A 24,549-nucleotide genomic window follows, 5' to 3' on the forward strand; every position below is an offset into this window, starting at 1 on the left:
AATTTTCTCTATCACTGACTTCACATTTATCCATCTAGATCAAGGATTCTCCTAAATTTAAAAGGTAAGGGCATCAGTACGCGGGAGTCTTCGGGGAAAAGCGTTATGTTTAGTAAGGCAAATGTGAAGGAGTCAGAGTTAATGTTGTGGTCTAATGGTTTTGTGCTCTGCTAAAGTTCAGAAACAACTTTTACATTAATACATATTTATGTGTACATAGGCATGTTGTACCTCTGTGCGTGTGTATGATTATAGACACAGTGATTGCTTCATACTGTGGAACAGTAAAACAACCATATAAGGTGCCTATATATTTTGCTTTATTCATTGAAAACAGTACAGATGTCCATAAAGTGTTACTTTGAATTATAGTTTATACAGTAAAAATGCTAGAAGTTTGCATTTGGTATAAATTAGTCTGTTACAATAATGCAAAGTGAAGAAGGAAGGGTGAGAGGATTGAACAGAAGTTGGAATTCAGAACTCCCGACATAAAGTGAGTGATCAGAAAAGTTTTCCAAGGAGTGTTTTAGGTCCTGGCATTAATCAGATTCCATATAGACAGAGGAAACAAATCCATGTGCACAGATGCAGTTGGATAACTATACTTATGATTTTATTTTATTTTGTTTTCAATTGTCACAGCAATATGTTGCATCTTATCCTTCTGTGATGCTCTATTTTTGTACCACCGGTGGACACCTCCTATACATACCGTGGAAGCTGTGAGAAGCTGTGGCAGGCTCTGTGCAAATCCCAGATTGCAAATAACTTTTCTGTATGTCCTCCTAGACCCTGATATCTGATTATGGTCAGCTTTGTTCAAAGCCCTGGTTTTCTTTTACCTGCCTTTTGAGGCCTTTGTGGAGGCACCTGTGGTGTCCGCAGTACTTGATTTTGTATTTTAAAATGAGTGTGTTGCTTCAGACAAGAAGGCTGTGACACTAGGAAGGTGACTTGGCTTGATAGTTAACTGTCTGGCTAAAACTAGTCCTGAGAGAGCAACATGCGGCCGGCTAAAACTGCTTGAATGTTCATGTACTGTAGGGGAGAAAACCAATTTTGAAGAATAGGCCTTTATTGGTTCGACAGAATGATTTTATCAGAGCACTAGAGAAGAGGCAGGATAATGGGATGAGATGAAGTAATCTAACTGCTCTGGAATAGCACAGCTGCTGCAATTTTGCATCTGATTATGTATTTCAAACTAGGAGATTTTACAGTTTCCTTCGAGGCAATAATAATAACAGTTTATGCAGAGAAGCAGTACTTACCTTGTCTTTCTCTTACTCCACAGGTGCCTGGCATGCTGAACCTATCGATCTGTGTCGGATTTGCGCTGTGGTCCATTTATTGAAGATGTGAAGCAACGTCAAGTCTGAGATTGGAATTACTGACAGACTGGAGGAAATCTTAGTCCTAATGTGCACATGGACATGCTGAATTATAAGTAATTCTGACTTCTTTTTCTCTCCCCTCCCTTCCCTTCACTCAGCTATCTCAGGGTTCATAGAGATTCCAATGGTTCGTGTGCCTGTAAGTTTGGAACAGAAGTGACCAAAAATGGGGGACCAGCAATTGTATAAAACTAACCATACTGCCAACAGCAATGAGAACTTGTACTACCAACAACACCAAATGAACTCCCTTCCATCTCTAAATCACAGCTATGGGACATCGGTTATGGATGCTCCCCAGGCATCCCCTCTCTCCCCACAGTTTCCCCAAGATTCAAGAGACAGTATAGCTTTGCCTGTAGGTTCAAAAAGTCTTGGGTCAATGGATACATCTAGACAAACCAGTTGGACACATTCTGGCTCAGGAAACCATGTCCCAGTGAGGAACAACTTGAATAATCAAAGCGCAATGTGGAGCCCCCTCGGGCAGGGGGAGTCCCACGACGGATACCAATATTCTTACTCTCAACCCGGTGAAAATCGATCGCAAAAAATTACCAGTGGGGTCCTGCATAAATTGGACTCCTTTACGCAAGTATTTGCTAACCAAAATCTGAGGATTCAAGTCAACAACATGGCTCAGATTTTGCACACCGAGTCTTCGATGGCGGATAATTCTGGTGACAGCGCGCTCCGGCAGCTGCTGTCCCAGAAACCAGCGGTTGAGCAACAGCCCGTAACTTCCAGCATACAAAGATATCAACCAGTGCCACAGCAAACACACACAAATTTTGCAAGCACACAGCAAAAGCAACAAATGCAAGTCATGCAGCACCAACAGCTGTACTACGACTACCAGCAGCATTTGTCGCAAATGCAGATGCATTCTGCATTTCAGCAAGGACAGACACACGTTCAGCAGATGCAGTCCCAGCAGCTCCTCCCGCAACAGATGCAGCACTTGCAGCAGACTCAGTACTACGCTCAGCCGCAGCAGGGACATCAGCGGCTCTCGATACAGGAGATCCAGCAGCAGCAGCAGCAGCCAGCCCGGCAGCAGCGGCAGTGTCCGATGCAAATAGCTCAGTATTACCAAACGCAACCTGTCATGCAGCAGTTACAGCAACAGCAGCAACAGATGCAATTGCCGCTTCCTCCCTATCACAGGGAACCCGATCCAAAGACTATGCATGAGCCACACCAGTACCCTCAGGATCCAAGTCACCCTGTGCAGCTCATCCAGTTGGGAGCAGTGCCTCAGTATTGCTACCAAGATCCCCACGAACAGTACAGGCACTTGTACTCGCAGAATTTACTGCAGCAGCAGCAAGACCAGCAGAAGCAATACCCCAGTGAGAGCAGGGCGCCGTCTCTGAACTCCCACGTTGGCCTCACTCCACCTGAGACGACAGAGGATCCTGCACGGCAGGAGGTTAATTCTGTAGGTAATGCTGTCCCTCATCGAACTCTTTTGCCACCCTCGGGAGTTCACCTGAACAACAAAAGCTCTCAGCAAGACTCTCCCAGTGCCGCGTGGCCTCAGGTAGGTGATATATTAGATCCTTGCTCAGCCAAACTTGTTTTAGAAGAAGAGTAGCGAGGTGTGGAAGCAAAATGATTGCAGGAGAGCCAGGAGATTAGGATGTGAGTGGTGGGTGTCCCTGGGAGGTTTTGGGGAACTGCCTCAGCACACTTGTCCTGTCTCCATTGCTGAGTTGGTGTGGGGCCAGGCTGGCGGCTGCACAAAGCTGCAGCCGTGGGGCTGCTGCTTCCCCTGCAAGAGGCTTTGGGAAGTTCTGCCTCTGTTTCTGGGGAGGAGGGACCTGGTTACAACAAAGTGCTCTTGCTAATTTTTCAACGCCCGAGGGCCCGATTGTGCAGGAAGAGTTTAGCCAACTCCCTGTTTTCAAAAGGTAATACTTCTGGGTCGGAATGAAGGCTTCGAACAGCGGTGAGTGTAAGAAGACTTGCACTAGCCGTGCTCATGGAGGCACTGATTTAGTAGAGAAATGCAAGTCTCTCAACTCAGAGGCTTTTAATATTAGTAAAATCATATGAAAAATGCAGACATAATGCTGTGAGTACCTTCATTTATGCATTAGTGTTTCCTGAAAAATTCTTTTTTATTTTTTCCCCTTTTCTCCCCTTTGACAGCAGGTGCAACTGTCAGATGGCAGACTACAGCCGCTGTCCCCAGAACAAAGGTATTCTTAAAAGATTTATTTTTTTTCTTTTTAATTTGAATATGAGAGATAAAAAGGAAGGAGTGCTGTAGCTTAGGGAGTGGGGAATGCACTCTAGGTAGGTAATAGCTATTGTTCTTCTAGAAACATCTATAGTTTTGTGCTTTGTGAATTTAAGTTTGTGTGATTTCCACCCACCTCATCCAACAAAAAAATCAAATAAGTACTTTGTCCTTCAAAAAAGAAAGAGGAAAAAAAAAGGAACTGAAGAAGCAAAAGCAGGAGTTCAGTTTGCTCTCAGTGTTGCATGTAAGAAAAGGGGCAATACGTGGTTTGGATCAGAGATCTGCAGTGTTTCTTAAGGTCTCCCCTCTGAAGGGTGGAGATGTACTCTGGCACTGTTGTCTACCATAGGTAGGGGAATTGTGTCCAAGTATTTGTTAACTGCTGTCACGAGTGGGGAAATAAACGTAGGTCTGTCAGGACAGATCTCGTGGGTTCTCAGACTTTTCCATACAGAGGGCCATATTTTGATAAGCATGTCCTACTCAAAACTTCGCTTCTCCCCATCTTGGGAGCAGCTGATCTAGGTTATTGCCCACATATTCCACAGCACTGACTCCGTGCTCACTTGTGGCTTCATAACCATCTAACTGTAAAATTTTATTGACTTCCTTCACTAAAAAGCTTCCTCTGCAATAAAAGGAACATGCCAAACTAATGTCTCTTCTTCTGTTCCATGCTAAAAAAATGAAAATAAAAATAGTGGCCAGAACAGAGAAGCGCTTCCTGAGAGAGTTGATGGGAAGAACAAGCTAATGTGTTCAGTATGCTTGAAGGAGTTTAAGAGTTTGCCTGCTCTAAATGGTCACATGAGGTCACACGGAGGAGTAAGAGCATCTCCTAACTTCAAACAGGTAGCAGTAGCTGTTCGTTTTACTTCAGTATTTGACGCTCTCCTTTCCACGTGGATGTTTGCTTGCTTTGCCATGCTTTGCTTTGATGTCAAAACCTGTTCTTCTCAGCGCTGTTTTCTTATGTCACACCCTGTGTAAGTAGAAACGCACATAATTCTGCTAGTTGTTTGGTCAGAGGTCTGGCTTTAAAGTCAGAGGCAGTGGTGGAGGACAGAACAGTATCTTGTCCCTCTCTGGTTCTCTGTACATTACAAGAACACCCTATGAAGTCATATCAGGAGCACCTAAATCTTTTTCCCTTCATGTTTGTTTATTATATTAGAAATATCAGGAACATCAAGTCTTCCTTATTTTCATTTGGACTATTTGGATGACTAAGGGATGTTTATTGGAAGCCTTCCCAGGCTTTAATTGAAGGAACAGGATTGTTGAATCTTTGACAGCTTTCCTCTCCTGTGTTTTAGTTCTATAGGTATCAACAAATAGCAAACCAAAAATGTGGGTTTGATTGAATTGTTCTGCATAGAAATAACTTGCCCCATCAGTCAGTCTTTCTCTGCCCTGGTATATTACAAGTTCTGTCCTAACCGGGGATACCACAGGAAGGCAGAGAGCTACCAGAGTTACACCATCTGTGTCTTTGTTTTTAGGTGCCTGATGGGGAATTCTGTCTTCACAGGGATAAAAAGGGCATGTGTTCATCTCTCCTCCTGCAAGTTATCTTGTAAAGATACTTAATGTGGTTATTTATCACCGAGGCCGAATCCTATGTAGGAGCCATAAGTAATCTGCCAGCTTCACTCGGGGCAAATAAAGAGTCCGAGAAGCGATGCTGTTGCGTGTTTTGTAACCCTGGCCACTTCTTTTCAGCCCTGGTGCCTACATTGCGTAGCGTTATCGATCCAGAAGTAGTCCTCCCTCACTCGGGCTGAAAGCCTTTAATTGTCTGTACAGGATGAAGGAGAGAAACCACCCCAGCAGCCGCTGCCTAAAGAGGTGGATGGCCTCGCACCCATCGTCATGCCAGTGTCTGTCCCTGTCAAGCTTCTGTCACCCGAGCCCAGCCCGCAGCCCTCTGCCAGCGCTGCCACAGCCGCAGACAAGCCTGCCAGCTCTGTGTCAGATGACGAGATGCCCGTTCTCGTGAAGATGACTTACTCTCCACCGTGCAGTCCCAAAGTGGCCAACCCCTGCTCATCCGCTGTGAGTGCTGCCTTTCTTGCCACTAGCTGTGCTGTGCCTGTTAAATCCCTTTGCTTATAGTGCTGCTACTTTCTAAAATGTCTGTATTTTAGAATCTTTTCTGGAATCTTCATGATGCCTAATAAACAAAAAAGGCCTGTAGCATCATAGCACTTCTTCCCCAGTCACGTGAAAATAATAATTTTCCCTTTGCTGCGGAACCAAGACCTCAGCTGAAAATAAATAATTTGAAATTGGAACGTGATATTCTTTTATCCCACTAGAACAAAGGGATTTAGTATCTTTTTACTGTTTTTGTTTTTTTTTCCTTTTCAGGCTGCTTTGTTTTAACGTTGTTGCTTAAATTCAGCAATTTTACTTCCTTCCTGTTTTTTAAAGTCAGATATATGTGCTTGTCATTTGAGCTGAAGATAGGAGGGTACTGTGCAATGCTTATAGTGTGTGCTCTAAGCCAATATGAAGCTTGCAGACTCAGAATTTTTCAGTGAAGTGATTTCTTCCTTTCACTCTGCATGCATCGGATCTAAGGGTTAATCACGGGGAATTCTGATACAGGAAAAATAGCTATGCCTAGTGCTTTCATTTCACTTGTATAACTGAAATGGATGCGTACTTGAATGAGATGTGAGAATGCTCTTTATTGTTTTCCTGAAAGAGTCCTGGAGCAAGCAGTATTTATTTCACACTCCAATGTAGGAATAGATGCTGCTCGTTCCTTCAAATCCTTGCTTGCAGACTGCGCCATGATAAGAGATTACTGGGGAGTATAAGTACTGTATGGTATTATCTGTGTAATGCAGAGAAATACTCTCGTGATTATTTTTTCTTCCTCATTTTTGTGAGGCTGATGGCCAAATGAGGAGACAGCATGTACCATCATGGGTGACTCTTTATAATAATTGTGTATTTATCACTCCCCTCCTGATCTTTCACTCAGGCATACAAACTAATTTTAAATATATACACAATCTTTTACTCTCTTTCTTTCAGACAGAGGTTTTACACATAAACTTCCACTTTACTGTGGAAGCCAGCATCTCATAATACTTAGCTTGTAACTCAGCAGCACAATTTTTGTTTCCTGTTTCTAATTTCTGGAGAGAAAAGGGACAGTCTTTTCTGCATCCTTGGGCTCTGAGTGGGAGATCTTCTCTAGAGACATCAGAGTAGGTGGCTTGGGCTTGTGTATTTCTGCAACGTATGTATACTGACTGTGAATAAATCTGCCAGTGTCTGGCTAAATGTACATTCACTCAAAATTATGCTTGCAGTCTTTGTTATTGCCCAAGCAAACTAAACTTGTGCAGTTATCTTTTATATAAGCTGTATATTTATTATATATGTTCAAAGATCAAAAGATCTAGAGTTTCCTTTTCTGTAGAGAGATTGTACCATTGGAGACTCTTTTTTTCTTAATACCAAAGAACTGGAGCTGTGTTGCATTTTTTTATACTGTGCTTTGGGCTGTCCAGAAAAGTTCCCACAAAGCTCATGGAACTGGTAAAATCAAACAGCAGAAGGAAACTAAATACTCAGCAAGGCTACAGGACGGTGAGCAGTCAAGTGAGGTCCCTCAGGATCTACCCAGGACTTCCAAGATGTTGTCTTGGTTGGTTAGTTTGCTTTACACTAGTGAGAAAGGACCACCAGGTCTTTCACATTTAAAGAGCAGAACAAAATGAGCCTTTGATCAAAGATGTGAATCTGGCCTTCTATTTTTTTTTTTAAGGTTGGTTTCTTTGTTTGTTGTGAGTGTGGTGGTTTGGGGTGGATTTTTTTGTTTGGTCTGTAGTTTGTTTTTCCTCTTTTTTCTTCTATTTTCTCCTTGAGTTTAGGGTCTTTTCCCCTTTCTCCTTTTTGAACACTAAATGTTCATCATCATGATGGACTATGTCTGTCCTTACAGGTAACCCTCAACCTTTCGTTGTTCTGAATGTCCATTATAAACAAAATGCTCAGTAAAGCTGCGTTTTTTTCCTGCAAAAGGAAAACTCTTCCAAAACTTAATTTTTTTTGAAAGAAAAAATGTCAACAGCTGTTGGAGAGGATACAGCCGTGATCTAACAGAGAGGACAAGACCTCTGTAATCAAAAACATTTCCACAAGCTGGAATGTATTAACATAAAGGATAAAGGATGACTGTGCTAACACTCCTTTAACATGATTTTTATTGGGTGAATGTGATGTTCAAGAACCACCCATGGTGTAAAGATGTATGTTGTCTAAACATACGTAGTAGTAATTTACTTCATGTAGTAGTAGAATTTACCAGATGATGCAGACATTCTGCAGTAACCCTATCTGTCAAAAATTTTTGTAAGCTTTTCAAGTTTATCGTAAAGAAGATTCTGCGTGTTCTTAAAGCACAACCTGTTTCTTCCCACCTCACCCTCCCCAACGTGCTCCCCTATCCCCCTCCCCAAATCCAGATTCCAGGTTTACACAAGTTCTGTGCCTTCTGCTTCTTTGGATTCTAGGAGTTTATTGTTAAATTATTTTTAACATTCAAATTCTAGAATTCTAGGCATGTTACAGTGTGTGAATTTCCCAAATGGTCATCTACTACACTTTTTGCTCCAACGAAGAAGGAGAGAGTTAAGTTCAAGATTTGTTGCAGCTGGACTGTACTCAGGCTGATGGGAATGCAGTGATAAGAGGCAAAGAATTTGAATTTATTACATTTTTCTTCCTTTCCTGCTGCTGAGTACTGCAGTAATTTCACTGAGCTCATGTGTCCTTCCTAGTCAAACAAAATAAATGCATTGGAAAACATCTCGTATAAAGTTTCCAATAAACCATGACTGAGTAATGAAATAACTCCCAACAGCCTGTATGTGTTCAGTGCAAATTGAAGTGCCTGGGGTGTTTGGGTGGAGCTGGAGAAGGGTGTGGGGGACTCGAGGCCTGGGAGAGCCTTTCCCCTCACCTCCAAAAACAGGCAGCAGCCTCTCCATGTCTGCCCGAGGCTCAGCTCGGCCTTTACCAAGAGGGCTTGCTGAGGAGCCTGAGCGTAATTTGTCCTGCATTTTCTTACTCCTCTGCCTGAGGTTTCTGTGTAGGAACTTTACTGACCAGGCTTATTATGGTGGTACCTGAATAACTGCCTGGTGGTAACAACTTTTCTGTGGCTGTTGCCCTAAGCTGTAGGGGACTGTGTGCAAATCACATTTAAGCATACCTAAATACTCAAGTTCTACGTGTTTTCATTTAGGAAATTAGCAAAAAACCTCATCAGACTGCTGTAAAATTGGAAGATAACTTCAAACCATTGCAGGACAAGAAGAAATATCGGCACAGACCCGAACCACTCTTCATACCTCCTCCTACTTTCAACTTCAGCATGTCCCACTCTGGTGCCACCCTGTACCAGAGTCAGCTTCGCTCTCCCCGTGTCCTCGGAGATCATCTGCTAGATCGGACGCACGAGCTGCCCCCCTACACTCCGCCACCAATGCTTAGTCCAGTTCGGCAAGGGTCTGGTCTCTTCAGCAGTGTTATCACATCATCTCATAGCACCTCACATACCCAGCTGCCACTTACTCCACTGACACCTACTCCACGGGTGCTCCTGTGTCGCTCCAGTAAGTACTACATTTACAGAGTGGCAGTATGTAGAAAATACCACTGTCCTCTCTTCTGGTGTTACCATGTTGATGACTTTCATATGCGCTGATGTAAAAGTCAGCACAGGAAAAGCCCATCTTTATCGAGGTTTTTGCCCTGGGTTTTGTAGAGGTGTGGTGGTAAAGCGTAACGTGAATAGAGGAGGCTAACCAGTGAGTAAGGCTGTGCTCTTGCAGTGGGGTCTGCCTCAGGAGAGGACGGGCATGCCTCTCATTGCATCTGAAGTGCAGGGAAAAGACGTGGTTTCAGACATGGGGTTCACTTTAAGTATTTGTTGCTCAGTGCTTCACAAGAAAAGGTGTCTAATCATACATGATTAGGGCAGTAGAAACTTCTGCAAGGTAGGAAATTTCTGTTACCTGTAACGATTTAGACTGTTTCCATGTCTAAATATTGTTAAAGGGTAATTTTTCCTTAGTAGACTGGATAGTAGGGAGGTGGCAATGGAGTCCAGGAGGTGGAGCATCAGCAGTGACACAGTTGTTACCAAAATACCCTTTTAAACTCCAAAACTCCGATCTCTGTTTCAGATAGTATTGATGGAAGTGTCATTCCGGTGACGCCTGGGCCTGGAGAACAGACAGTTGAACCGTAAGAAAAACAAGATTGTTTTTGTTTCTGCTTTCATAGACTAGGTCCAGCCTAGAGCGTGCAGCCTGAAGTGTTTTGAACTTGGCAGGTGGTGTTCAACTGCCTGAGGTTGGGTTGGGCTGGATGCATTTGAGTTTCCTCTGGATGGTGGCTGAGGACATTGGGAGAGAAGCGGCTGTGGGAGATGTAGATTTTGTGTTACCTGGAAGGTCCCCATACCAGGGCAGAATGCAAACAGGACTGTCCCTTGGCAGTAATGTCTTTTTCCGCTCTCTGCTGAAGAGTGCCATTCTGTATGGAACACAAAGTTGTTTCCATCATCTAGCCTCTTTGCTGGTCAGCAGATGTGTAGGCCAGCTTGGGTTGTCTATAAGGTATATCATGTCTCAGTATAGTTTAAATTGTGTATTGACATTTTGGTTCTCCTCCCCTGAAGAACTCAGTTCTCTAACATTCAAAATACTTGTTACACTGAGGGTAAAGCCTTGCATAAAGCAATCTGATGCAATTTCCTGCCACTCCAGTGTAATACAAGTTTTGTTGGAAACAAAGTGAACACTAATGTGACTTCTGCATGTTGTGTAGTTGAATACATATTAATTTATTTGTCTTTACAGACGAATCAATATTGGGTCCAGGTTCCAGGCTGATATTCCTGAGCTGCAGGACAGGTTGCTAATGGAGGAAGATGTGCACAAGGCTACTTTGGTTTGGAAACCATGGCCAGAACTGGAGAACAAAGTCTTCCAACAAAGAGGTACAGTGACTTGCCTTTTTAGAAGTTCATACATCACCCTGTGCCCATTGAAGAAATTCACATTGATTTATCATGTGCATACTGTTCAAAATGTTGAAGAGTATTAACTACCAAAAATGCAGATCATGATACCAGAACTGTATGTTACAGATTCAGTCTAAGAACATTATATATTGGCACTTAAAGTGAAGCCTGGATTATGTGTTTTCTGGCAGCCAAGGGGGAAAGATTGTTGCCACTATATAATGTTCTCACCCTGAATCTGTAACATACAGTGGGTTTTTTGGGTACTGCCTGGTAAGGGCAGATATCACAGATGAGAGGCAGCTGATGGCTCCTGGGCCTGTCCTGTGACCATAAATGAGAAGAAATGTGATAGTGACTTCTACCAATCCTGAGCAGAGTTTGTTCCTGCTTCCAGTGTGGTTCATATCTCTTCCTCTACTCTGGCTGGAGCTGCCTTGGCACAGCAACATCACTGGCCTGTGCAAGCCACTGCCTCACAGCCACATCGCTGCCTCCAGCTCTGCAGTGCCTGTCCCACCCCAGGGATACGCTCTGCAAATCCCCTCAGATCCCCTCCTCCGGTGAATGATCCTAAACCAAGAGAGGAGGTGCTGGGGAGAGAAACTACACAAGCTGCTGCCCTGAACTGCGTTGTCTTTGAGTGGCATTACAGTCCTTGGCTCTGGATGTTTTACTGACAAGCTACTGTATTAGCAGTAAAATGTTGACTTGTTTCTGACAGTGGAAGACCTTTTAAATATGAGCTGTTCCAGTGTGTTACCTGGTGGAGGAACTAACTCAGAATACGCTTTGCACTCTCTCTTTGAGGCGAAAGGAGATATTATGGTAAGATAAGAAGCTGAAAGGGGAGATATGATCCTCTTCTGCAGATAAATTAGCATGCTTTATTAAATGGATTTAGATATGGTTATATAAAAAAGAGATTTCTGATTGATTAGCAGCGATGCTTTAAACATCCTGTTACATTTTTGGGGAATGACTTTTCCCTTTCATTCTTTAATAAATTTAAATTTCAAAGCAGTGCCTCTCTGAAGGCTTACTGTATATTTCATACAGATAAGATTATTTAGTTTATAGCCTTGGGGCTTTGAATGTCTCCCAGTGCTTGCTCCAGCCCTGATATTTCACAAGCTTTATATTTGGTCAGAGAGAGCTTAGTCCTCTTCTGGCCCTTATTAAAACCCTTTTTTTTTGTGGCAGCAATCACATCTACTTATTTGTTCAGAAGTGTGAGATAATTGCACGCAGTTCTCAAATAAATAATGCATTTCAAATATTTGCATTAGTTTAGTGATGGAAATGTTATTAACTAGGGCAAAACATCCATTTTGCCCAGTGTTAGGGAAAGACGGAGCCCTGCACCAGTTCCTGGAAAGCCAATTTAGAACAAAATGCAACACAACACAGGGCTGGAATGAATCTCACAGGATTGTCTGATACAGTGTATTTCAGCTTGCATCCCAGTTTCCTTAGGCTCTGTTAGCTATGCCTGGGGGCATCTGAGCCAGGGGACTGAACTTACTGTCAGGACGTGAAATTTGCTGTATTGGTGGGGTCTGCATTGTCAGGAAAAAAAATTTAGGGATCCACAAATCATCTGTCTCCCTGATCCAAAGGAGGATTAGCTGTCATCCATGGCCGATGTTGACCTAAACAGATATTCTAAAAGACCTCACACTATAAATATTAATGCTATCAAACCAACTGTTAAATATTAGTATTAATTAGCACTATCAAATCAAACACTATAAACCTACTTGTATGTGGCATGCAGAAGAGAGAGAAGAGCTGGAAATTGCTAAGTAATAGCCACATTTGTGCTAATTAAGGCAGGACAGGTGTGCATTAGGTGCTCTTCTCTGAGGTACAGCATTAATGGGCCTTGGAGTAGTTTGATGTGATTTTGTATGGCAGAAAGGAAAAAAAGAGAGAAAATTAATTCATATCTTGATATCAAATAGTCTTACGTATGCAGCAGCTGACTGCATTTGCTAATTCTGTTTTTTCCCTGGTTTTTCATTTAGGTTGCACTTGAGAAGCTGCTGTTGAGAAAGCCAGTGAGATTGAAGTGTCACCCTTTGGCAAATTACCACTACGCCGGTAGGTTGGTTTTCCTGCCATCTCGGTATCTGCTGGTATAGAGTGCAAGGCTGGCGTCCCAGGCTGGAGCGTGGGATCACGCTCCACTCTCTGCTGTCTGCTGCAAGGATGGCAGCCTCTAACACAGAGCTGATGTGGGCAGTGCCAAGGGGGGCTTCCACAGCCTTCTATTACAAGTTAGGCATTTTTTTACCTGACTGAGGGTGTACAGAAGCTTTGCATCCATGTTGCTGTGTAGTGTTCTACAGATCTGAAACTGTTTTGAGTATTTTTTTTCTTCTTTTAAACTTAATTTGTTGATCTCTTTTAAAATTGCTGTTCTTCATAGATTGTAATTTACTAGCAGTAAGGTCTTCATTTTCTGATATGTAAATGTCTATCGTCATGCCTTTCTTTTCTGAGGTGATGGTGCATGATAAATTAATATGATAATCATGAGCATGCTCCCATAGAGGCAGTGCTGTAACTCTTCCTAGTGTCTTAGTACTAAATACAGAGCCTCTCTTTGCATGGATCTAGGGAAAAAAAAAATAAAAACAAAAACAAAAACAAACAAACAAACAAACAAAAAAAACAAAACCACCAAAAACACAAAAACAAAAAAAACCCACAAAAATCCCCACAAACAAAAAACCCAAACAAACAAACACAAACAAAGCAACAAACACCACAGTCACCACAGTTCCAGGATTGTGACTACTTTAACACAGCAAAAACTGCATTTTGGTGATGAACCAGAAATGCCTTGTGAAGTACACAAGGTGGTGTTAAGCTTTTGGGCTTGAGTTGTGTCACAAACGCATAGGTGGCAAATGTGTCTCCTCTGCAGCCCTCCATGTTGTTACTCAGTGCTTTGTAGTGGCTAACAACTGCTTGGACACAGAGAACAGAGGTTTACCTAAGAGACTTGAGAATTTATCTCCAGTTTAGGCTCAATAGGAAACAAGCCAATAATCTTCTGGTGGTCAGTCAGTCACAATGTCCAGGGTCATATACTCATTTCCAGTAATAGTCATGGTGTGACAGAAGTATAGAAGCGAGCTGCTTCCTGGCTGTAGCAGCTCGCTGGACAGATTTCCAAGTAACAAAGAGTCTTTTGTAAAGCAACTCCTTAACCCCTTGGCTTGAGAGCAAGAACAGAAACATGTTGGATGGCAGCTGATAACGAGAGTGAATAAATGTGAAGATCAGGTTTTGAGTCTTGGATGGGGGAGATGCCTCGTGTCTTTGGTGACAACTCTGTTGCAGTCCAAAGGGTGGACATGGAAGTGGATGGAGAAGGAGGACATCAGCCAGGAACTTTGACCAGGCTCTCTTGTCTGAAGAGATGACACCAAATCATATGTGTGAGACAGTCCAGGGGATGAGAACAGGAAGATGAGGAGATATCCCAGCAGTCTTATCCTTAGTGAGCGACCTAATTAAGCAGAGCAGATAAGAAATTGCTGCCTGTGTGATGGAGGAGGAACAGTCTTTACTGAAGCAACTTCACAGTAGTTTCAGAAAGTATTTTATTGTGATGCAGGGGGGAGCCAGGAGGGACCGTTTTGTTTAATCTTTCACATGAGATTACACTAATCTTTGTTAGCTAGCACTGAGACCTATGGACATCAGTGTATTCCTGTTTCTTAAGCAGGAAAGGAAGTTTGGTTCTGCTTATCGCAGCATGAAACAAAATCTCACCAGTCTGGATTTAAGTACCATGAAATAACAAGACAAAGGATTACTTACTAATGCTCTTGAATGCAACATGTGATTGCAACTTATATTGACAGCCACCCTCTAGTACCACGCAGCAGCTCTTGAATAATGGTTTAATTGTGGTTGATAATCAGCCACTCAAGGCATATGGGAATTTCTCACAATCTAGTGCATTAATAGCTTAATGTAATTTCCAGTGGCATTTGTTTGGGTTAACTCTTTGGGCTTTCTGGTCTCTACTCAGAAATCACAGCTATCAGGCACTACCACATTTAAAGGTGGAATAGGCTGAAACAGAGCATGGCACTGACTCATGAGAATTAACTGATACCACAAACAGTAAATATCCAAACTCATCCTTAACATTGCCCTCAAATGAGGGTACAAGCTCATCTTTGAAACTTGTTGGCTTGTGAGGGAAGCAAGTTGTAAAACTTGAGGCTTTTCTGTTGTGTGCCAAGAGAGTTGGGCATGCTGACCCAGGGCTGCTCGGAAGAACACCCTAATCTCTCTGTCCTAATGCTGCAATGTCTGTCAGGATGGTGTTTCAGGGAAGAGAGAAGGAACACATATCTAACAGGAGTGCTGTTGCAAACTCTTGAGTAGTTTTAATTTGAACAGTGGAATTTCTCAGGTTGGAAGTTCTCCTGCAGTGAGAATTGCAGGAGAGGTGGTCTCTGAAGTAATGTGCTTCAGGCAGTCAGGAAACTACTTGCACTTACTGTCACAGGCTGTGGATCAGACCCAGCATATTCCGTATGTGATGGATGTGAGCCACCTCTCAGGGGGCTCCCTGGGTGTAGGTGTAGCCCCCTTGAAACAAACAGGATGGGCCCAAAGCCCCCAGATTTGTAGAAGATATTTATTGTTGGTTAACCAGTGCAAAACCAATATGGCAGGTAAAACAAAATGTAGAATAAATGTCTAAACATAAAGATCAGCTTTAAAATTCTATCTGTATTCCAAAGTCCAAAATTCTTTCTTGCTGCATTGCAGATCTCTCTATACATGTTCTCTATATCTCCCTCAAGCTAACAAGAGCAAAAGTGGTTTCCCAGCAACCAAGGTTAAAAACAGCTTTTCTTCTGTTTCTTTTCCTACACAGGATTTATTCTATTAATTAGGTTACTTCCAATTAACCCTCATAATCTTGTAAGGGTCTCTGCTAATACCACAGCTATTGGGGAAAGTCTGTAAGGCCTGAATGCTCCATAGGTGTACAATAAAATTAGTCCACAGAAGTGATTCTTTTTTTATTATTATTTTTTAGGAGGGTAGGGTAAAGACAGGAGAGCATCACTAGATTTTTGCCAAAACTTTCCTTTGGTGTTGTTGTGCTTTTTAAAGTTACTTTTTGGCATAGTAGAGCAGGCTCCTGGACTGAATCAGTGCACTTATCCCTGCCCAAAGGGAGGGTACATGCAGATGACTGGCAAGTTATGTAATGATGCTGGTGCAGGGGTAGGAAAGATGGCAAGGCAATGTGTCAGCAAAAAGATCTTTGGTTGATAACAGAATAAATAAAACTCATGGCTTGAAGCCAGTGCCTTTCTCTGATGCTTAAGAGAGCTTTAGTGTAAATCTCTGCAGAAATAACTAATGCATGCTTCTATCCAGTATAGTACTGGAAAAGCGGTACCTCCAGAAAACAGGTTGCAGAAGAGTTAATTTTGTAGTTTCCAGCATATGAAGGAGTGGTGAGATACCTACTCTAAGCTTGTGAGCCTGGGAGTTGCTGCTGAAAAGCAAAGCATTTGCAGTTAATAAAAAAACCATATTTTTTTAATAGACATAAGTAACTTGTAGAGGTCAATACCGTGCATGGTGCCAAGCCCAAGTTCATTGACTTCAGCATGGACGCAAGCATTTCTATGGAGAATGGTAACATTGGCAGGAATATTAGGGATTTATTTTGATAAAAGTTTTTAATGTTTTGGAAACTCTCAGACTGAACTAGAATCTTCTCATAGTGTAAGTCATTTCAAGGGCATGCGCTTTTTGGCTTCTTGCGTATCCTTCTTTTAACATATGTAATGCTGTCCATCCTTACAAACAGGATGCTGCTTTGATACAATAGAGGAGTCCTGTGTTCCTTCTGTTGGACTAATACTGAAGACGCACAAAATTCATTTCAGTGTAAATGTTGATTTCACATTTTCATGGGCAGTTAGGCTGGTGAAACACACACAGAGTGACAATATTTGAAAGGTTTGTATACAGCTTCCATTAAATTATCGAAGTACTTTGTGTGTATTGCATGTTGCTACAATCTCTACTTGTGACCTCTATCACAGAGGATTTTAGTGTCTTACCTCAAGCCGTGCAAGTGAATTGCTGCAAAAGGACCTTAACAAAAGTTACTGTCTGGAGAACAAAATTATAGATGAACTTCCATGTAGTTGAATATGAAGTGGCATATATGGGAATAAGCAATACAAGCTTTACATATAGAATTATGAGCTCCATGGCAATACTTCTTAATTAGAATGAGACCTTGGGATTATAATGCTAGTTCTATGAAAGCTCTGGATTTTACAACAGCCTAAAAAACCCAAGTCAAATGTTTAGATGACAGGTAGCATGGTGATGCCACAGTGCAAGTCTGTAGATGGCTTATATGTTGACTATTGTGTGCCTTTCTGTTCTCTTCATCTCTACAGGGGTGTTTTAGTACTGGAAAAGGTTCAGAGTGGGACGGCAGTAATGACCAAAGGTGTAGGAGTGACAGAAAGGACATGCAGTCCTGAACAGCATGGACATGATAATTGAGATTGGGTTCACTTTCTTTTCCACTGAAGAATGAACGGTCATCCAGTGAGGCTACTAGGAGTCAGGAAACAAAGAAAAGGAGATGGTTCTTCACACGGAGGGTCTTCTGATCTGTGAAACTCCTCAGCAAAGGATGTTTCGGGTGCAAGAAGTTTAATTGGTAGAAAGGAAGAGTCAGTCAGCGCTTACAAGTATAGTTAATAATGGACTCAGGAAATCCCCTGTGCCAAAAGTGGTCAAAGGTTAGGAAAAACTAGAGAGAAGCATTGTATATGCTTGCCCTGATCTTACTGTTTCCCAGGCAACTGCCTGTGACTGCTGCTGGAGACCAAATACCACTTAGATGGACTCGAGGTCTGAGTCAGTACAGCCATACTTGTACTTGGATAGCAGCAATCACTAATGTGTGTTTGAGGTCTTCCAGTTTTTGTTTCGGATACTACATCAATGCCAAGGCGGTGGGGTTTTATCGCTTATAATGACTTCACTCTTTTTTTTTTTAAGGCTCTGACAAATGGACGCATCAAGAAAGAAGGCTGTTCAAAGAGGCATTGTCCACTTACAGTAAAGATTTCATATTTGTACAGAAAATGGTAAGGTTATTTCTGTTCTGTCAGTTGTTTTTAGCATTGCTGTATTCTGTTCCCTTCATTTTCCTTCCAGTGCCAGACTGGCTTACTGCAGGCACAGAGCCAGCAGCAGTTACAAGAACACTGACCGAAGTGCTGTATTCCATTTGGTGCACCTATGTGTGCAACCGCAGCACCAGTTAAAAATAAATAAAATCTGTTCATCTTGTTGTTATATGTAAAAGTTTTCACACCTGGAATCCAAGTCATGGCATTCCACGTGTGGGACAAGTATGGTGCTCTGCTATCATCTTGGTGTTAAAGGTACTCAAGTCACTGGCATTGAGCCTTGCACCAGAAAGGTTTGAAACCTGTTAATAACGAGAGAATCTGTTTGGGCTTAATTTTCATGTTCTGCCACAAAGCAGAAAAGACAAGGTGTATACATCTCAGGGTAGAATACTTGACTTGTTAGTTCAAATGCTGATAAACATTTGGGTTTATGGGAGCCAAGTCTTAATTCCTAGATTTCTTGGTGGTATTGTACACTTTTGAGGTACAAAAGTATATTCCCATTTTCTGACTAGATTCTGGAGAATCACAGAGAACTGTACTGAAGCCAAAACAGTCAACACAAATTTGACTGAAAAACAATAACTAAACCCCATTATTCTACAAGAGTACTCCTGTTGTAGTCAGACTCTCTTTTTTCTCCATTTGAATGTTTGAGAAATAAAGACTAATAAAATTGTGTTGAACTAAAGCAGAAAATTGAGATTAGACTATTTATGCAATTACTTAACTGCAGGTTAAGTCTAAGACGGTTGCACAATGTGTGGAATACTACTATACCTGGAAGAAAATCTTGCATTTGGGACGGAAACACAGAACACGCTTAGAGAAAAAAAGAGAAGAATGCCTGGTAAGTCTAAGAGAATATGAGAGAGTTTAATACTTGATAATTTTTATGTTCATCCTGTTTTGAGGAGGAGGTTGAACTGGATGATGTCTCTTCCAACCAAAATTATTCCATAATTCTAAATGATGTTCTGTATCAGCATTCTGTGACCTCAGCTACACCAAGATTTTGTGTTCCTGGACTGTAATGACATAAAAATGTTTTGACCAGTGTGTTATCTAACTCTAGTCCAGCAATTATGGGGTTTTGCTACTGATGAAGCAGGAGAACCTTTGTAAATTATTCCTGTGCCTGTTCTTGCTCCTAAAGGCTGCTCTAATATTCTAGTACAAACACCACTTACACAGACTGGCAATGCAATTCTTTGTGTGCAAGGTCTGTATTACTGGTAGCTTGAGTACTCTTTCAGAGATGTGGGTTTTGTTTTTAAAATAAGTCCTTTAATTTGACTATGAATATAGCATATATTCTCATTCATTGGGGGAGAGTATTGCACCTTAACATCTCTGTAGATTCTTGAAGCTACAGCTCTGTAATATAGCTGAAGGTGTTTTGAGCACTGCAGTGAAGCTTCATGAGCAGTAGCTCGTCCATTAAGGGGTGGTAGTTCCAGCAGGACCAGGAGATAATTCAGGATAAGGAAAAAATACTGAAACCTGGAAGCAAACGTGAGTAAGCAGCGTACCGTTGCAGTACTATGTCCTACTATACAGTACTGTCTGTCTTTGAACATATTTCTAGTATTTCTTAAATGCACTGTCTATTTCAGACAAGTGGAGAAGAGGAAGCGTTAGAGGAAGATGAGGAGATTGAAGAAAATAGAAAGGAAGAAGGGGAAATGCAGAAGTCTCCTGACCCACCAGCTATACCTCTTGTTGGACCTATAGATCTGCCTGCCCTTCAGAGTCTTTCACTTTCTTCGTCCTCCTTCATCTGTGAAATGCCAAACTGTGGCGCTGTACGTGTGTTTGGTATCTTTAATGGGGGGGGGCGGGGGGTGTTGCATACTAGTGAATTGTGGTTTTGGAAATCAGGGGTTTAGACTGTTTCTGGCCAGTGATATCTCCTGAATATCTTTGGACAAATCATTTTGCCTGCTTTTAATTCCCACCTCACAAAATATAGGCAATATGCTGATCTCTACGTAAAACTGAATCTGCAAATGTTTTATCAATTAGAAATAAAGTATGGTAAAAGCTCTGATTATCTTTTTTGTTATACAACTGTAATAATAGGATCGCTCACTGGTTTGTTTTATTACAATTAAGTTTCCTTAACTCTAGTGGGATGGAGCTGAGAGCAAGCAGCATTTGACCAAGTAGATTGTGCATATTAGATGTGTGCAGTTGTTCTATCATAATATGCTTTCAGCATACTGCTTTCTGCAGTTCCTGTTCCAGTGTGGTATTTCCTAATTTTTGTTTTGTTTTCTTTTTTCTTCCCTCCCCCCTGCTCCCCACCAGGTGTTCAGTTCCAGACAAGCGCTAAATGGCCACGCTCGCATTCATGGAGGTACGAATCAGGTGACAAAACCGCGATGCACCATTCCAGGCACTAAGCAGAAATCTGGTACACAGAGCGGCTACTGCTCCATCAAGAGTTCTCCTGCCCACAGCACAACAAGCGGTGAGACCGACCCAACAACAATTTTTCCTTGCAAGGAGTGTGGCAAGTAAGTGAAATCTGACTGCAGTATCGCATTCCATTTGCCTATTTATGTTCCACACGAATAATCTCTGCTCTGATGGTCTCAAAATAATAGTTGCCCCTTAGATCACACATCCTCTTACCAAAACCTTCAGAGATTCGTTTGCGTGATGTTTTGGATGCTTCCTCTGCAGTATTTATTCCCATTTTCCTGAATCTATTTACCTACTAGAATTTCTACATCTGACAGTCCAGCTTCCTGCTTCATCACAGGCTTGCATGTGACAGTGGGCAACTTTCTCTTGCCTTTCTGTGCTTCAGTTTGTCCATCCTAACGTGGGATTCCTTCACCTTTCCCCTGTTGTGCAAGATTTTTGTGAAACTGAGTACAGGGACAATTAGGATGTGCATAGATACTGAAGCAACTGTGGGAGCTACAAAATACCTCTGCGGCAGAGTCAGAGTATGCCGTTTTGATACTGTCAGGATGTATAAATCTGGTAGTCTGTCCCTGAAATTCTCACCATGGCATTGCAGACTTCACTGACTTCTATTTCAGGACAAGGAAGCAAATGTACTGATATGTTGTTGAGACTTTTTTGGCTCACTTCATCAAAAGCAATGCCTTTTTATCTGATTTTTTTTTTTTTCCTTTAAAATTTAGGGTATTTTTCAAAATCAAAAGCCGCAATGCTCATATGAAGACTCACAGACAGCAAGAAGAACAGCAAAGGCAGAAGGCTCAAAAAGCTGCTGTGGCAGCAGAAATGGCAGCCACTATTGCGAGAACTACTGGGCCAGTTGGGCATAGTTTGATCCCTCTGGATCACATGAGTTTGGTTAAACATGTTGAAAATGTTGGTGACATTGACGACGATGTTGTTCAGGAGCTGGGTGATGTCATGGAGGAGAATGAAGTCATGGATGCTGACCTCTTACTGGATGATGAAGATGCAGATCTACTGCAGGATGATGCTGAATTGTAAATAAAGTTGTTTGATAAAGACAGCTACTGAGCACAGCCTGAATGGATCAATCAGGAAACTTGGACTGCTCGTTTATTCCCCACTGATTGTAAACTACTTGTTGAAAATGATAATTCTTTTATCCAGGTCTAGAAAAAAAAAAATCTGCTTTTTTCCCTTTTTTTTATTAATTTGTGTTCTAGGGGAAAAAATAAATAATTGGTACAAATATTCTTATAAGGTGTTTTTATCTGAGCTCATTTTGCTGATAACTTCCGAGGCCACTAGTTACAGAAGTTCATGGTTCTGTTGGCACTTCCTACCAGATGCAGGTTCTTTAATCCTTAACTCTTCCAGGTTTCATTTCAACCCAATTAGAGGAATGATTTTCACACACTTTTGATGGAACTTTTTTTTGCCTATACTGGATCACTTCTAGCATCTTCTAGAAACACAATGTCATCTCTGTTAAGGAGATGATTACATTCTTTGTCTTCGTGCTGTCATTTTAAGGGAGGTGGAGGGGAAAAAAAAATCTGATTTAACTGTGAAATAATTACAGGAGTGACTGTATCATCTGTATATCACAGTGCTTTTTCAGTTCTCTCTTGCCTTAATGCATACATGTTAGGCAGTTTGTAAAAGCTGGTTACACTGTACATTTTAGAGCTTCCATTTTAGCGAGGTTTTGATCTGCTGATTTTAAAATGACCTAATTCAAGGGTTGAAGAAAGAAGATGATTGTACTGTGGTTCACATCATCTGATGGGAATGCCGAACGAGGAACGCCACCTTGGTGATCAGTTTGCACTGGAAATTATTTTGCTATGACAATAAATCACACTGTTGAATAGTCATCTCAGTGGTTTTAGGAGGGCGTACGCTCGAGCAATGCAGGAGCTTGCTGTCTCACCAGGCAAATACAGGGAGACGTTCTTCCGCTGGAACAGAGATTGTTAACATGTTAGCTGTTCCTTACAGGCATGAAATGTTACTCTTGTGTCATTTTCAGTCCTCCTCATTACATCAAATTCAAATGTTTATTTAGTAGAACATGCTCCAAAGGTGAGCTGACATTGCTGTTTAATTACCGTTTGTCCTCCCTTAGGTTCAGATCTACATGCTGGATATCTAACACAATTTATATAAATTTAGATTTGGTTCTGTGAGTGAATAGAATCTCAAAAGATTTGTACCTTGCAGAAATGAATAATTAAGGAAGAATTGGATTTATGTTGAGTGGACCTTTAACTACAGAACAAGAATACTGACTTTTTTTTTTTTTTAGAGCTTTCACAGGTAGTAGCACTGATTTTCTTGTGAGTTTCGCGCAGTAGAAGAGCATTGCAGTTAGCAACTTTATAAGACTGATTTCAGATCTTCCAGATTTCAGGGTTGGTTTGGTTTTTTTTTCATGGGTTGCGTGTTTTGGGTTTTTTTCTTTCCCCTCCGCATTCCCTTAAACAGAATCTGAGAGATGGTGGTACGTATTTTCTGCTGTCTTTCTTCCCTGTATAACTATGCAAAATGAGGGTAAACCATGGCACTTTTGTATAGGAGTACCAGACCACACAAGTTCAAAACCAGTGGGACCCATTGGCAGAGATGCCCCTTCTCTGTCAAAGCCAAATAAGTGAAGCCAAATGACCTGAAGTTTATACTTAAGGTTGAATGTTCTCGTACTAAAGAGCAACCCTTCAGGAGAATGGAAATTACTTCTCAGTTTCAGGTTAGTGAAGTTCCTGTGTATGTGGTTTGTTCTAGTGTTTTTTAGAGGTTGTTCCAGAGGTGTATTTTGGTGGTTGTTGTTTGTGGGGTTTTTTGGTTGGTTGGTTGGTTGGGTTGGTTTGTTTGATTTTGGTGTTGTTTGTTTGTTTGTTTTGGAGGGAGGTGGTTTTGGGTTTTTAGTTGGTTTTGACCAGCAGGTGGAACTTCGCTCCCTTTGCTACGTAAGGGATGATGTTCTCAATTACTGTACCTGCGAGTTTCAGGTGAGCTGCCTTTCCTTTCCCAAACTGCCGGTCAGCACAGTCCCCAGCAGCTCCTGTCCCTGCTGTGACACTTCTGCAGGGGCTGTGCAACCTGGATTCAACAGACCAGCTGCTCAGCTCTGTGCTGCCAACTACATCCACTGATAACAAATGTTGTAGATTGCACAAGCCTTGGTGGTTTGCAAAGTGGAGGTTTTTGTGAGCGGCAACTTGTGCTGGCTTTCAGGACTCTGTGTTAGAAAAACCTGCTGGAGTCAACTCTCTTCCAAACCTGTATCATTTTGAACTTTTTAAGGACCTTTCTGAGAAAGGCTGCTACATTGGAACATGGAAACATGTTTTCAAATTCCCCTGATAATGGTAGGGAAAAAAAAAAATTGAGTGTTTAAGCAAAGTGATAATTTAAGTCAGGGAGAGTTTTAGTTGAAGAACAGGGTAAAATACAGTAGAAATTTGTGGGCTTGATTCTGAAGAGCAGCTCTATGTTAAAGAATCTATAGTGGAACTGTTCTAGAAACAACGGGACAGGCATCTGTGCTATACCTAGTACATATAAAACACATATATACATATATAAGCCTGGTTCTGTAACATCAGTTGGGTGCTGCTTTATTGTACAGCCAAGAAGATAATAGAACAATGATAACCAAAGAAGCTGTTCATAAAGGAAAAAAAAAGGCATATTTCTTAAACAGTACATGACTAAGGCCTCAAACATTGACTTCATTAAGTGTTGCATTGGCTGATGTTAAACAGATGTTGTTCTGCCTATTTATACATAAGTTGGACATAGTTTTATTTCAGACAAGTTGTTTCGTTGTTGATGGTTGATGGAAAACTGTTCACTATTGAACTTGGTCCTCTTTGATAAAACTTGTACATAGAGAAAACATATTTTATGAGAAAAATCTTATTTTCAATATTTAAGTGTTATTTTATTAGAAGATGGTTGTAAATATTTTAGGTGCCTCAGTGTAAAAAGCAGACTGTAATTTTAGGTGGCAGAGGGAGCAACAAAATAAAATATATATATATATATATATGTTTGTGATCTATGCTGGTTTCAGGTTCCTGCTGTTAGCATTTGACTTGCACACAGCTTAATTTCAGGTTAATGCCTACCTGGATTTATTAGGGTGGCTTAGTGGCATCCATTAGTACTTGTTTATTCCTCCCGCCCCCTTAAATA

The 24,549-nt window shown here is 41.6% G+C and overlaps 1 protein-coding gene across 1 annotated transcript; it reads left to right on the top strand.

The window, feature by feature from the left end:
* Positions 1 to 1,563: 1,563 nt before the first annotated feature.
* Positions 1,564 to 21,427, top strand: TRERF1 (transcriptional regulating factor 1; the record flags this gene model as incomplete). The annotated part of the gene is made up of 14 exons (XM_080341954.1): positions 1,564 to 2,940; positions 3,552 to 3,601; positions 4,347 to 4,497; positions 5,452 to 5,700; positions 8,912 to 9,281; positions 9,855 to 9,915; positions 10,533 to 10,672; positions 11,421 to 11,524; positions 12,724 to 12,799; positions 17,774 to 17,862; positions 18,647 to 18,760; positions 19,527 to 19,715; positions 20,221 to 20,429; positions 21,069 to 21,427. 14 exons carry the CDS (start codon positions 1,564 to 1,566, stop codon positions 21,388 to 21,390), a joined length of 3,501 nt encoding a protein of 1,166 aa, XP_080198080.1. The 3' UTR covers positions 21,391 to 21,427.
* Between the last annotated feature and the right edge of the window lie 3,122 nt (positions 21,428 to 24,549).

The sequence above is a fragment of the Nesoenas mayeri genome (genome assembly GCF_963082525.1).
Source record: "Nesoenas mayeri genome assembly, chromosome: 3".
Classification (NCBI taxonomy): domain Eukaryota; kingdom Metazoa; phylum Chordata; class Aves; order Columbiformes; family Columbidae; genus Nesoenas; species Nesoenas mayeri.